Source organism: Heteronotia binoei, chromosome 11, assembly GCF_032191835.1.
Source record: "Heteronotia binoei isolate CCM8104 ecotype False Entrance Well chromosome 11, APGP_CSIRO_Hbin_v1, whole genome shotgun sequence".
Lineage (NCBI taxonomy): Eukaryota > Metazoa > Chordata > Lepidosauria > Squamata > Gekkonidae > Heteronotia > Heteronotia binoei.
The window spans coordinates 24,574,422-24,586,661 of NC_083233.1; the positions used below are offsets into that span (position 1 = coordinate 24,574,422).

At 45.4% G+C, this 12,240-nt stretch overlaps 1 protein-coding gene and 1 non-coding gene across 3 annotated transcripts in view; one reads left to right on the forward strand and one right to left on the reverse strand.

Annotated features, from left to right (window-relative positions):
• DRP2 (dystrophin related protein 2) overlaps positions 1-12,240 on the reverse strand; it is a 74,766-nt gene that overhangs the window by 16,819 nt on the left and 45,707 nt on the right. For both annotated transcript variants that reach the window (XM_060249554.1, XM_060249555.1), the window contains 6 exons: positions 7,715-7,983; positions 6,030-6,176; positions 5,019-5,097; positions 3,819-3,879; positions 2,497-2,558; positions 1,563-1,637 (listed from right to left, as the gene is read on the reverse strand). In XM_060249554.1, the coding sequence (XP_060105537.1) occupies positions 1,563-1,637; positions 2,497-2,558; positions 3,819-3,879; positions 5,019-5,097; positions 6,030-6,176; positions 7,715-7,983 (693 nt within the window). The remainder of the gene's footprint in view (positions 1-1,562; positions 1,638-2,496; positions 2,559-3,818; positions 3,880-5,018; positions 5,098-6,029; positions 6,177-7,714; positions 7,984-12,240) is intronic.
• On the forward strand, positions 516-582 carry TRNAP-AGG (transfer RNA proline (anticodon AGG)). Its single transcript has one exon. It is a non-coding gene; the product is annotated as a tRNA-Pro (tRNA).

Consider the following 12,240-nt stretch of genomic DNA (forward strand, 5'->3'; position numbering starts at 1 on the left):
CTGTGGGGCCTTATGCAGTCCCAGAGGGCCTGTAAGGCAGAGATGTTCTACCAGGCCCACAATTGAGGACAGCGACATTACGACATTTTTTCCTTGTGTCCAGACAACTTTTGTAATATCCCAAGCACTTTCCTCATTTCCCCTCATTCTTCTTAAAACTAGTTTTTCCCATAAGCTGCAAAAGGAATTCTCAAGCCTCTTCCTCAGAACCTGAACACTTTTCTCAACCTCGACGACTGCCACCCAAACCCTGCCCCCCAATTTCTTTTTTACATTTTTAAAACCCTGCCCCAAAAGTATTTTTTTTAAATTTGAATTTCAGCACCAAAACAATTCAGTGCAGGAGGGCACCTGCAACTGAAACTGAAACAAATGGTCCTTCCCACTGGGAGGCCTGACACCAGCAACCAATCATTGCCCTCCTTCTCATTCTTTCATTCAAACTCAACAACGAATTCTAGAACATCCCTGGGCACCATTTTCAAATCCATGTTGACATCAACATGGGGAGGGACGGTGGCTCAGTGGTAGAGCATCTGCTTAGGAAGCAGAAGGTCCCAGGTTCAATCCCTGGCATCTCCAAAAAAGGGTCCAGGCAAATAGGTGTGAAAAACCTCAGCTTGAGACCCTGGAGAGCTGCTGCCAGTCTGAGTGGACAATACTTTGATGGATCAAAAATCTGATTCAGTATAAGGCAGCTTCATATGTTCATATGTTCAAGCACCCTCTTTAGTCTTTCTCGGCAAGATCCAGTAAACAGAGGATACACAGCACAGATGGTTTGGAGGTGTCGGGTCAGATTAAAAGGCACGCCTGGCTACGCGCGGCTCAGTTCATTCTCACAGAAACTCCCTGATATTAATTTCACAAATCCTCACAGTTCACTGGTCAAAAAACCCTCAGAGCCATTTTCATCATTTATACGGAACTTGGAGCTGGTGGGACGGAAGGGCTTTCAGTGCAGCTCATTTTCATAAATGCAAGCAGGCCAGGGAAAGGAGAGTGGAATATCTTTGGATACGCAGCGGGAGAGAGAACCTGCTCTAAAGGGAAGGGGGAATCCAGAACTTCTTGAAGTGCAGTAGAAGGAAACAGAGACTGCGAGGTTTTCTTGCAGCTGCTGCAGTGCGTGTGCAAAACACACACACACACACACACAAAAGAAAAGAGAAAAAACAATCCTCAAATGTGAATCTGGACAGAAAACTGATGGGAAAGAATGAAGCAAACATGTCAGTATGAGCTAACTGCACTGATAGCACTATCATTGGAGCCGCCATGACAGGCAGCTGCAGTCCGGAAAATGCCTTAAGTGTCAGGAGAATTCAAAAGATAACCTGATTTTCCACAGCACCTTTGGAAGTTTGGATACTCACTTTTGCAGTTTGGTTTTGTTTGTTTTCCCAGGGATTAGTATGGCTGTCTTGCTTTTGCACAGGTTGTGCTGCTCCACCATGCTCACAGTCTTTCCAGTTTAGAGATGGTGCCAACTGGTCCATATTCCAGCCAAGGAATAGAATGTAACTGCTCAAAAGGTATAGAAGAAGAAACCTAGGACTTACATCTCAGAGCTTTCTGCACACGCCGCAGCTTCATGGCTGTACGATAAGCAGAGAACTTGATGTTGTTCAGATCCGCTGAGAGGAGTGGAAAGCATGCGAGAGAGAAATGGAACCACAGAATTTGCATCCTCCATAGAAATGTATGCATTGTTATCAACAAGCTAAATGCAGCCCATCAGTCCTATGTGGTGAGCCTGCATCATATCTGTGAGTGTGTGCATGAATGCTTGTACGCACAATAAACTGGATTTTGCTTAACTGTCTAGGACTAAAAACCTGTGTGTGCACACACACACATGAATGCACATATGTCTGTGCATAGAGGGTTTTTTTAAATCCTAGGGTAGGGATGGCCAAACTGTGGCTCAGAAGCCACATGTGGTTCTTTCACACATATTGTGTGGCTCTCAAAGCCCCCTGCCCCATCAGCTGGCTTGGAGAATGCATTTCATGTTGCTTTCTGTCCCCCTCCCTCCCTCTCTCCCTCCAACATCTGACATTCATGTCTTGTGGCTCTCAGACATCTGATGTTTATTCTATATGGTTCTTAAGCAAGTTTGGCCACCTAGGGGGTAAGTAAATTTGGGTTTGATTTGTAGTTGATTACTCAGATGATAAGACGATGTACCTTGGTGGGTCCCAGGTCACTTAGATTGTCGCTAATCAGGGAAGGAAGGAATGTATGGTTCTTAAAACAGTACATAGCTGAACATAACAGAGCAGGGAGTGTAAGGCCGATGGGTACATTCCTCTGTATGCATGAGGATGTGTCTGTGTCTCTCTCCCCTTCTTTCTCCAAAACAAGGAAGAATGGAAGACACAAAAGACTCCATCATATCCCGCATAGCAGCTTCAGTCTTTCTGTCCAGAAGATTCTGTTCTGTTGTATCGTCTATGACATAATAGGATCCCTTCAAGTTCAAGTTCTTCTTACCCAATGTTTGGTACAGCTCTGTCATCTTGGGATGATCCCAGCATGTTGTCTGTGCTTGGTGGCTGAAAAAGGAACCAAGTTGGACAGTGGAGAGTTAAGCAACTGATGGCTGCGTATGCAACTCTTACAAATCAGAGGGAGAACGGCTTGCATTAGATGTATTTGTGTGCGCATCTCGTGAAAGATGGAGGGATGGAAGTGTTCTGGGAAACCCGTGTGCAAATTGGAAAGTGGGGCAGGATGAACATTCAGGCTTGGAGGTAGAAGCCATAGCATCCTGAAGATATTTAACCATGGGGGTTTTTTTTCAGCAGGAACACACAGGAATGTAGTTCCAGCTAGCTTGGCATCAGGGGTGTGGCCTAATATGTAAATGAGTTCCTGCTGGGCTTTTTCTACCAAAAAAGCACTGGTTTCAGCCATAAAGGTAATCTAGATAGGGGTTCAATATCATCTACAAATTACAGCAGGGGTACCCAACATGATGCCTCTGGGCACCACAATACCCACCAACACCTCTCCTGGTGCCAATGAAATGTTTTAGAAGGGGGGCAGAGGGGGTTTTTGTCCAGCAAGGCTTCTGATTGGTTACTAGAAGAAGACCATAGATTTATACCCTGTCCTCTCAGAATCAGAGTCTCAGAGCGGCTTAAAATCTCCTTTACCTTCCCCTCCCACAACAGACGCCCTGTGAGGTAGGTGGGGCTGAGAGGGCTCTCACAGCAGCTGCCCTTTCAAGGTCAGCTATGGCTGACCCAAGGCCTTTCCAGCAGCTGCAGTGGAGGAGTGGGAAATCAAACCCGGTTCTCCCAGATAAGAGTCCACACACTTAACCACTACACCAGACTGGCTGGTTGTGTGGATTAAAAAAAATACTTTGGCAGCAGCAGCCACCACAGCACAAGGATCTTCATTCTGTGAATGAAGGGTAAACTGTGCAAAAGCAAGTCAATATTTTTAAACAATATGTTCATTTTAAAAGGTGTCCAGTTAAGCAGAACTTCTGCCTGAAATTCTAGTAGTGCTAGATTGTTAGTAGATTTACACATAGCCTCACTTCCTAGTGTTTTGTGGTTAAGCTCCATCTTATATTTGTACCCACCACTCTGTGCTGGAATTCCAAAAATGCCTGTGGGTTCAAAAAAGTTATGAACCCTTGAAATAAAGCCATATGTGGGCTCTTACTGGGGTGCAACAGGGAGAAAAACGCTGGATTCTGAAGGTGGACAAAAGGGTAAGAAAATTAAAGATTGTTAACAATAAGAATGGGCATGATTGGGCGTGATCGACTGTAAGCTTTTCTGTTGTAGCTGGAAACTCACTTGATGTAGTATGGGACTTTATTGGGAGAAATTGCTCTTTCCCAGGGAACCTGGACTGACGCTGTAAGGGGGAAAAGAGAGAGAGAGAGATTATGGATAAGAAGATCAGTGTGTTTCTTGTGCTCCTGTCTCAGATGCCAGCTCGACACATTTATTTATTGATTAAAATATTTATACCCTGCAGCTCAAGGTGGCTTTCAATTCTAAATCAGAACCGTCATAGTATCATAAAACCTCATTAACAACCTCCAACTCCCAATGGCCACATTGCAGTCGTCATTCCTCACTTCTTCAGGGAGTCCATTCCACCCAGTGACCAGTGAAAGCCATTACTAGGAAAAAATGGTCTCTGCAGATGACAATTAGGCAACTGTAAGTTGGAGGACAACTAGAAGGTGATGGCCAGAAGTCCATAATCGATGCATGCCAAGATGTGGGGAGAGAAGGTCCATGAGGTATATTTGTCCCAACCCGTAAATGGCTTCAGAGGTCATAACCAGCACCCAGCAGGCAGTTTAAAATAAGAAAGATGTGTTCCCAGTCCCAGTGATGTAGAGAAAAAGGTGGTAAAATGGTTAGTACCATGTCAGATGGGGTTTCTGAATGTTTCTCTAGATTTAAAATTTTGTTGTCAGTAGAAAATTTAAACAGCAGTAAGCTGACTGGGTTAGAAATTCTCTCCTTAATACTTTTTTTAAAAAAATAAAGTGGTTTTTTTCATGCATTGGTGAGTATTAAAAATGGCACCCTTGCCTTTTCTGGGGAATGCAGAATAAGGGAAAGCACAACTTTGTAAACAACCCTTTTGAACTGTTCTGTATGTATTTGTGAGGTGTGTTTGCCTCAGTACCTTCAAAGGTTTATTGTTTAGGAGACATTTTTAGTTCTCTCAAACATTGCCACTCTCCTCAAAATTTTAAAATCCATACTTATCAATTTAATCCTCTGTTAGTGTAAGCAAACTGGTTCTGGAACTCTCTTGAACTGACACACTCTAATTCACATACCACTGTATTGGAGGATGTTGTAAAAATTATTTTTAAAAGCAATAAATAAAAATAAATGGAGCCCTCACTGCAGCCCTTAACTACCTCAGAACTCTACCACTTTTTCTATTGCATACTAGGCAGAAAGATATACACAGATCAGCTGTCCCCTCCTAAGTGACATTCTGTTGGATTGGCAACCTGGTTCACATACTTGACAAGAAATGCTGTGATCCTGGCCCAAAGTCCCGGTGGGCATCCTGGAGGTGCTTCAGCCGGTCATTGACAGAGACCTAAATGGGGTTTGGAAACATCAAATGAAGCAGCAAAAGCATGCAGTGTTTCAGCCTATGCAGAATTTCACGACTGCAATATGAATGGAGATTGTGCTACAAACGAAATGTTGATTACCTCAACTGGCTAGCGCCAGTGCCATCACTAACCATTTCTGTCTACTTTATAAGTGCCGTTAAAATATTTCCGTTGTCTTTTTAAGACATTGGAGGACCAGAGAGATGGATAGATATACATTAGGCACTTCCTAAAAGGTAGGCAAGTTGCCTGAAATTTGGAAGAGCAAGAGTTATGCCTCACCTGTGTTCAGCTACCTCCATATGAGCCCTGGAGGCCATTACGATCGGCCACTCAACATCTTCCGACCATCCCTGACCCAAGGGACATTTGCCTTGCCTCGACCAGGGCCAGGGCTTTTTTGGCCCTGGCCCCGAACTGGTGGAATCAGCTCCCTATAGAGGTTCGGGCCCTCTCAGATTTGTTGCCATTCCGAAGGACCTGTAAGATGGAGCTGTTCTGCCAGGCCTTTGGCTGAGGCGGGCGGGCAGGCGTCCTTATCTTGCTATACCATCTAACCGGCCTCCCAACACTGACTACCATCTGGACTGGAGGAAAATCGGGCAGATATAGTTGACATATTTTGGACACCAAGCTGTGAATTTAAGTGTGCACACTATCCACGCTGCCTTAAGTCGAATCTGAGTTACCGGTTTAACTGTTGTAACTTCTTAATATGTCCTAATTGCTCGATTGTTTTACTGTTTATTTATTGATTGTTGTACTGTAATTGTTGGTTTTAATTGTTTGACATGTTGGAAGCCGCCCTGAGCCCATGATGGGAAAGGGCATCTGATTGAGGCTTCTCTAAGGCACAGGAGCTAGACCAGTTCCTCCTCTCTTGTTCTCAAGCTGCTCCACTGTCCTTCCTCACCTGCAGCTGTTTCCAGCGTGTGTTGATCTGTTCCAGGGCACGAGAATTCTCCATGGACAAGTGGACATCTGAGATAGCAAGCTGATGGGCCAGGTCATTCACAAGCTTCACTCCATCTTTCATTGGAGAGAGTTCTTCTTTAAACAACTGGGTCCCGACCCAAAGGATAAAATGCAGGAGAGAGGCAGCAAGAGAGAGGGATAAAACCGGTGACTTGCGCTCTTTCAGTATGGAAATACAAGCAAGGATTGTGTGCAATGTATATCCATATAGAAACAAACCATGTGTGCAGGAGCTAAAGAATGAACAGGATAAAAATGGATGGTCCACTTTTTTAAAATCACCTTTGTCGGGCTTCGCTGTTTGCTCACTCAAACAGGGGTCAATGAGTATGGAGCACAGGTCAGAGTAAAAAGTACAGTTTAAGAACACATGTTCTAAAGTTTCTATCTCTGGACATGCCCAAGTGCAGAGTTTGTCAGCATAGGGAGTTTTATGGAATCTTCCAAGAAGTATCGCAGATGGTAGCACATTGAACCTAGCTTGCGACTAGGCTCTGCGTTGCCAAGGGGCTGTTAGGGAGGTGAGATATTCAGCCCTATACCCAGGAGGTAAAAACCCCAAAGTCAAGGGTGAACATTTGCCTTTACCAAGGCTTTCGGGAACCTGCAATTCAATATCAACCAATCTTTGTCTAATCAATAAGAAAGCTGATTTTTCGGTGTATAGAAATAGATCTCCAATATTAATCCCTATTGAATTGATTTTGTCCTCTATGTGGCACAGCCACGCAGAGGACTGAGGCTCCATTAACAAGTGAGCAATAAGATTACCATCATCTGTTCTAAAAAGCATGCGGATGGTTCTTATCTAATGAAAGCTGAAAACCTAAGAACAATTCCCTGGGAGTAAAGCCCATAATAGGAATTTGGTCTAAGTAGACCTGTTTAGGACTGCTCTTTGAGCCTCTATTACTGTCTTAAGGTCCTCAGAAGATAGATTCAGGAGGGTGGCTGTATTGGTCTGAAGCAACAGAACAAAGTTTTGAGTCCAATGGCACCTTTAAGAACAAAGTTTAATTCTGGGTATAAGCTTTTGTGTGCATGCATGTGATGAAGTGTGCACGCACACAAAAGTTTATACCAAGAATTGTTGGTCTTCAAGGTGCCTCAAATGTTGTTTTAAGGTCCCCAGTTTTGTCCCTGACATCTGAAGGAACTCAGGAAGGAGGAGAAGGAGGAGGAGGAGGAGGAGGCTGGATTTATACCCACCCTTCACTCAGGGTCCCAGAGCTGCTTACAATCTCCTTCCCCTTTCTCTCCCCACAACAGACACCCTGTGAAGTAGGTGGGGCTGAGAGAGCTCTTTCGAGAACTGCTTTTGAGAGAGTAGTCCTTTCAAGAACTGTGGCTGACCCAAGATCACTCAGGTGCATGCGGAGGAGTGGAGAACCAAACCCAGTTCTCCCAGATTAGAGTCCACCCACTTAACCACAACACCAAACTGGACAGAAGGGCTATGAAAGACCCCAGAGAGCCAGTTGGCGTAGACCAGCAGTTAAAACTAGCACAAGGCAGCTTCAAATATTAATATATTTAGCCAAGTGACATATTGAGGCATCTCCCATCTGTCTCTCTCTCTCTCTCCTGCCAATCCATGTGGATGAACCCCTGAGTCAAGGTTACCTTGGTGGCCTGGATGTGTTCTGGCAAAGAGTCAATGAAAAGGTCGCCAATGGGTTCCCAAGTCTCCCGCATGCTCTCCGCTTGGTCCAGGGTGATGCTGAGTTCTTCCATGGTGCCCTTGATCTCCAGCAGCTGCTCCAGGGTCCGTTCGATGTGGCGGTGCTGGTCGACACAGCGGGCAGTGAGCTTCTCCCACAGCTCGCTGGCGACAGTGGCCTGCTTCCACACAAAACGGCTGACGTTCTGGATGCGGTGTCTCGGGGAGGCATCTGCAAAGGGAGCAGCAGTGAGGGTGAGGACACTGGATGCTGGGAGGTGCCACTGCATTGGGAGGAGGAGGAGCTTTGGGGAGGGCAGAGACGGGCGTGAGTGGGAGGAGGCAGTGATGGCAAGTGGATGGAGGAAGATGAAGGAAGGGGAAAGGGGGAGGGAAATAAAGAATTAATGCCTCGTGTGTATTATGGCTTATTTCCAGGGCTTTTCTTGTAGCAGCGACTCCTTTGCATATTAGGCCACACCCATCTTATGTAGCCAATCCTCCTGGAGCTTACAGGGCTCTTAGTACAGGGTGTACTGTAAGCTCTTGGAGGATTGGCTACATCAGGGCAGTGTGGCCTAATATGCAAAGGAGTTCCTGCTACAAAAAAAACCCTGCTTTTTTCATCTCCATTCTGGTTGCTACCCAAGTACCACAGGTGTAAGTTCCACCCCACCCAGGCCATCTCTGTTCTGTTTGTCAGCACTTGAATGCTTCATGTTTCAGGGTTTCTCCTGTAGACAACATGTGCACATGACAAAACTGGTTTCAAGCTTGTTTCATGGTAAAGAAAGCAGAAAAAGCATCTCACTGGGAACAAATAAAGTATAAATATAATGGTACATGATATTCAGTCACAAAAACTGTATAAACCATAGAAACATATACAATGTGATCTGTAACAAGGCACTCTTTCTGAAGCTATACATAGAGGCTGTAAAGTTTTTCCAAAAGGGGTTCTCATGTGTGCAAAAGTAGGTTTAAGAGTCCATCAGTTTCACCAGACCCCAACAGCCTCGTATTATTTTCTAGCAACAAGATGTTTTCTTGGGATTGAAGAAAAAGAAAGAGGCATAACTGTCCCCGGATCAATTTTATTAACAGGATTACTCCTGGCCCTTGATAAAGACTTCATTCTGTTTGTTGAAACTGCTGCTGGGAAGTAGAGCGCTTGGAGAATATTATTCAAGCACTTTTGGGCAGTGGAGACTCTGGAGAATATCATACAAGCACTTTTCAGTCTGTTGGGATCTGGTGAAATCAATGGAGCCTTAAACGTGAGAGAAGAGACAAGACTCAAAGATGAACAAGCATCCGATTTGCTGGTAAGCATGGCTGCTGTACAGAAGGCTGTCAACAAGCCTGGGGGAAAGTCCATTACCCCTTTTTCAAATGTGTGGAATTTGTGGAAATGCGCAGCTGAGGATTTTTTTTTTTTTAAATGGCATAGAAACAGAGAGTTGGAAGAGACCCCTGAGGGTCATCCAACCCAACCCCTTGCACAGTCCAAGAAATTCACAGCTACTTCTCCCCCACCCACCCCCACTCTCCAGTGACCCATGCCCTATACCCATAGGAGGTGAATAACTTCACCTGGTAAATAATAATCCCATAACAAGCCTCAGTTAAAGGGACAGGACATTTTCCTCCAGGACTGTTGACAACCCTGGCTGTACACATTGGGAAGCAGGCGCACAACACAGCTAAAAAACCCACTTGGGTTGTGCTTTGCTTCCAGCCAGGGGTTTATAGACCTGTAAAAGGGCAACGACAATACAGAAAATATGTGATGTTGCCAAGTTTGTCTGGGAGGGGCAGAAAAACAACCCTTTGTGCTTTCATACGGTGGCCTTTGAGTCCAGGGCTGAAAAAAACCACTTCAGCAGCCAGGGATCTCTCTTAACTTCTTACCAAGGAATCTTTAGCTTCTGGGGCTTGTTCTAAGTGCACATGCTAAGTTGTTGCAGCGTGCTGGCCCAGGTCTTTGGGGCTGCGATACTGCCCCACATGATTTGACAATGTGCCTCTGTGACTGTGGCACTGCAGATATGGAGTAATTTCCATTGTGCTGGCCATCCATCTGGCCCAGCGCTGTCTGCTGAGCAACTCTGGAAGCTAGAAGAGGGTCTCTTGAAGCCAGAAGATGGTCTTCCCCTACACCTGCTGCCTGTGGATTGATCCACAAGTGACAAAGTCCATGCCATTCCTCTTTAGGCTTGCCAATCCTCAAGTGGGGGCAGGGGATCCCCCGGTTTGGAGGCCCTCCCCCTGCTTCAGGGTCACCAGAAAGTGGCAGGGGAGGAAAATGTCTGCTGGACACTCCATTATATCCTATAGAGACTGATTCCCATAGGATATCATAGAGAATTGATCTGTGGGTATCTGGGGCTCTAGGGAGGCTGGTTTTTGAGGTAGAGGCACCAAATGTTCAGAGTAACATCTGGTGCCTCTCCTCAAAACACTCCCAAGTTTCAAAAACATTTAGAACAGGGAGTCCAATTTTATGAGCCCCAGAAGAAGGTGCCCCTATCCATTATTTCCAAATGGAGGGAAGGCATTTAAAAGGCAAATGGTCCCCTTAAATGTGATGGCCAGAACTCCCTTTGGAGTTCAGTCATGCTTGTCACACCCTTGCTCCTGGCTCCATCCCCAAAGTCCCCAGGTTTCTTGAGTCAGACCTAGCAAACCTATTCCCCTTGCAGCCGGCCTGGAGTCTATGTTGCTGTCTTTTAGGCACCCTGGCAAGACATTTCTGTTCACCCAGGCTTTTAATTAAGGCATTGAGCTTTTAATACCATTTAATAATATGCTTTTATTCTGGAAATTGTTGCTTTAAGTTGCTCAATTATCTTTAGGGTTTTCTGCTCTGGCTGCTGCTTTTTTAATCTGAATTTTACATGAATAACTTTTAATCTTTTGGGAGCCAGGGTAGCGTAGTAGTTACAGTTCTGGCCTAAGTTCTGGGGGACACAGATTTGAGTCACTGATACCAAGTCAGCCGGAACTGTGTTCCTGTGTGTTCTTGCTCAAAAAAAGCTCTGGAGATGCACATCTGGAATTCCTTGCTGGGAACTCTGTTTCAAACCGGAATCACAGAGTGCGGAAAAGAGGGATAAGCTTCAGCTTTCCCCTTGTACTGTTTCTCCTGCTTGAAACAATATTGGCAGTGCCGATATTGAGGGCTACGCATAAGTCCCCCCAACAGGCTCCTATGGTCATTCTGCGTCTGGAAAATGGTGGGAGAAAGGCTGATGACCCTTCCCTCCACATGTCACAGTCTTGATCCAAATTAAGCCCTGGCATGCCCAGGAACTGAGTGCCCCCAGCACAAAATTACAGGTGGGCATCTGTCGACAGTTCACATATCTGCCACTTAGAGTTTGTAACATGTCAATTAGCCTGGAGTGCCACGGATCAGACCAGGACCTTATGTGTGCCAAGCAGAGGCTCTACCACTGAGCCATTCATCTTTCCCAGCGTCTGCCTCCTGAGAAACTTTTGAATCTCTTTAAATCTAAGATCCCCAGAGGAATGGCAAGAGGCAGCCAGACTTCTTTCCAGGATGCCTGGGTCCTGTCCCTTCAGCTTCCAAATCCCATTGCTAGAACCATCAGAGTGAGGGCAGCCAGCAGCAGCCAGAGACCTTCCTTAATTGAACCCAGGACCTTCTTCGTGTAGAGTCTACCACTGGGCTTTTACCTTCTCCTTTCTCAGTGGTGAACTCGAATAAGCTTTCAAAGTCTATTGGCTGTTGTAGATTTTCCAGGCTGTGTGGACGTGGTCTTGGTATTGTGAGACCCACCTGCCTGAGTAGATATAAATTACATGCCTACCAACTTCTTCTCAGTTTGACCCAGAGAGAACTTCAGTTTTCTGGGTTACACCTCGGAGGATGCCAGTCACAGTTGCTGGCAAAACGTCAGGTCTCACAATGCAAAGACCACGGCCATACAGCCTGGAAAATCTACAACAGTCAATGGACTCCGGCCATGAAAGCCTTCGACAACATACTCATTTTGGACAGGAGCTCACAGGAGCAGAGCTCTGGAACCTCTAGATTTTATTGTGCTCTTTCTTTCTGACCCCCGCCCCATATTTGCTTCTGGACTCCATTGTTCAGAACCCCTGTGAGAATTCTGCTGAACGCTCAGGTTGGACAAACTTTTTAATATTTCCCCCGCAAAAAATGGGAATATAACCATATAAAGCAGACAGATGGAAATTATCATCCTGCCACTGTAGCCATGTAGGTGAAACTAGTTTTAAAAGTATGATGGGAGTAAGGTTTTCTTATGACAATTATGATTCAAGAAGCATTTTAAGGTAGATGATGAGCCGATATGATTTAGCACACCTTCCAGTGATGTCAGGGGTGTGTGGCTCATGCGAATGAGTTGTGCTAATGAGCTCCAGCACCTCTTTTTCTACAAAATGACCCATGCCCAGAACCCTGTTCGAACCCAACTCTTCAAAGAAATCCCCTGTAAAA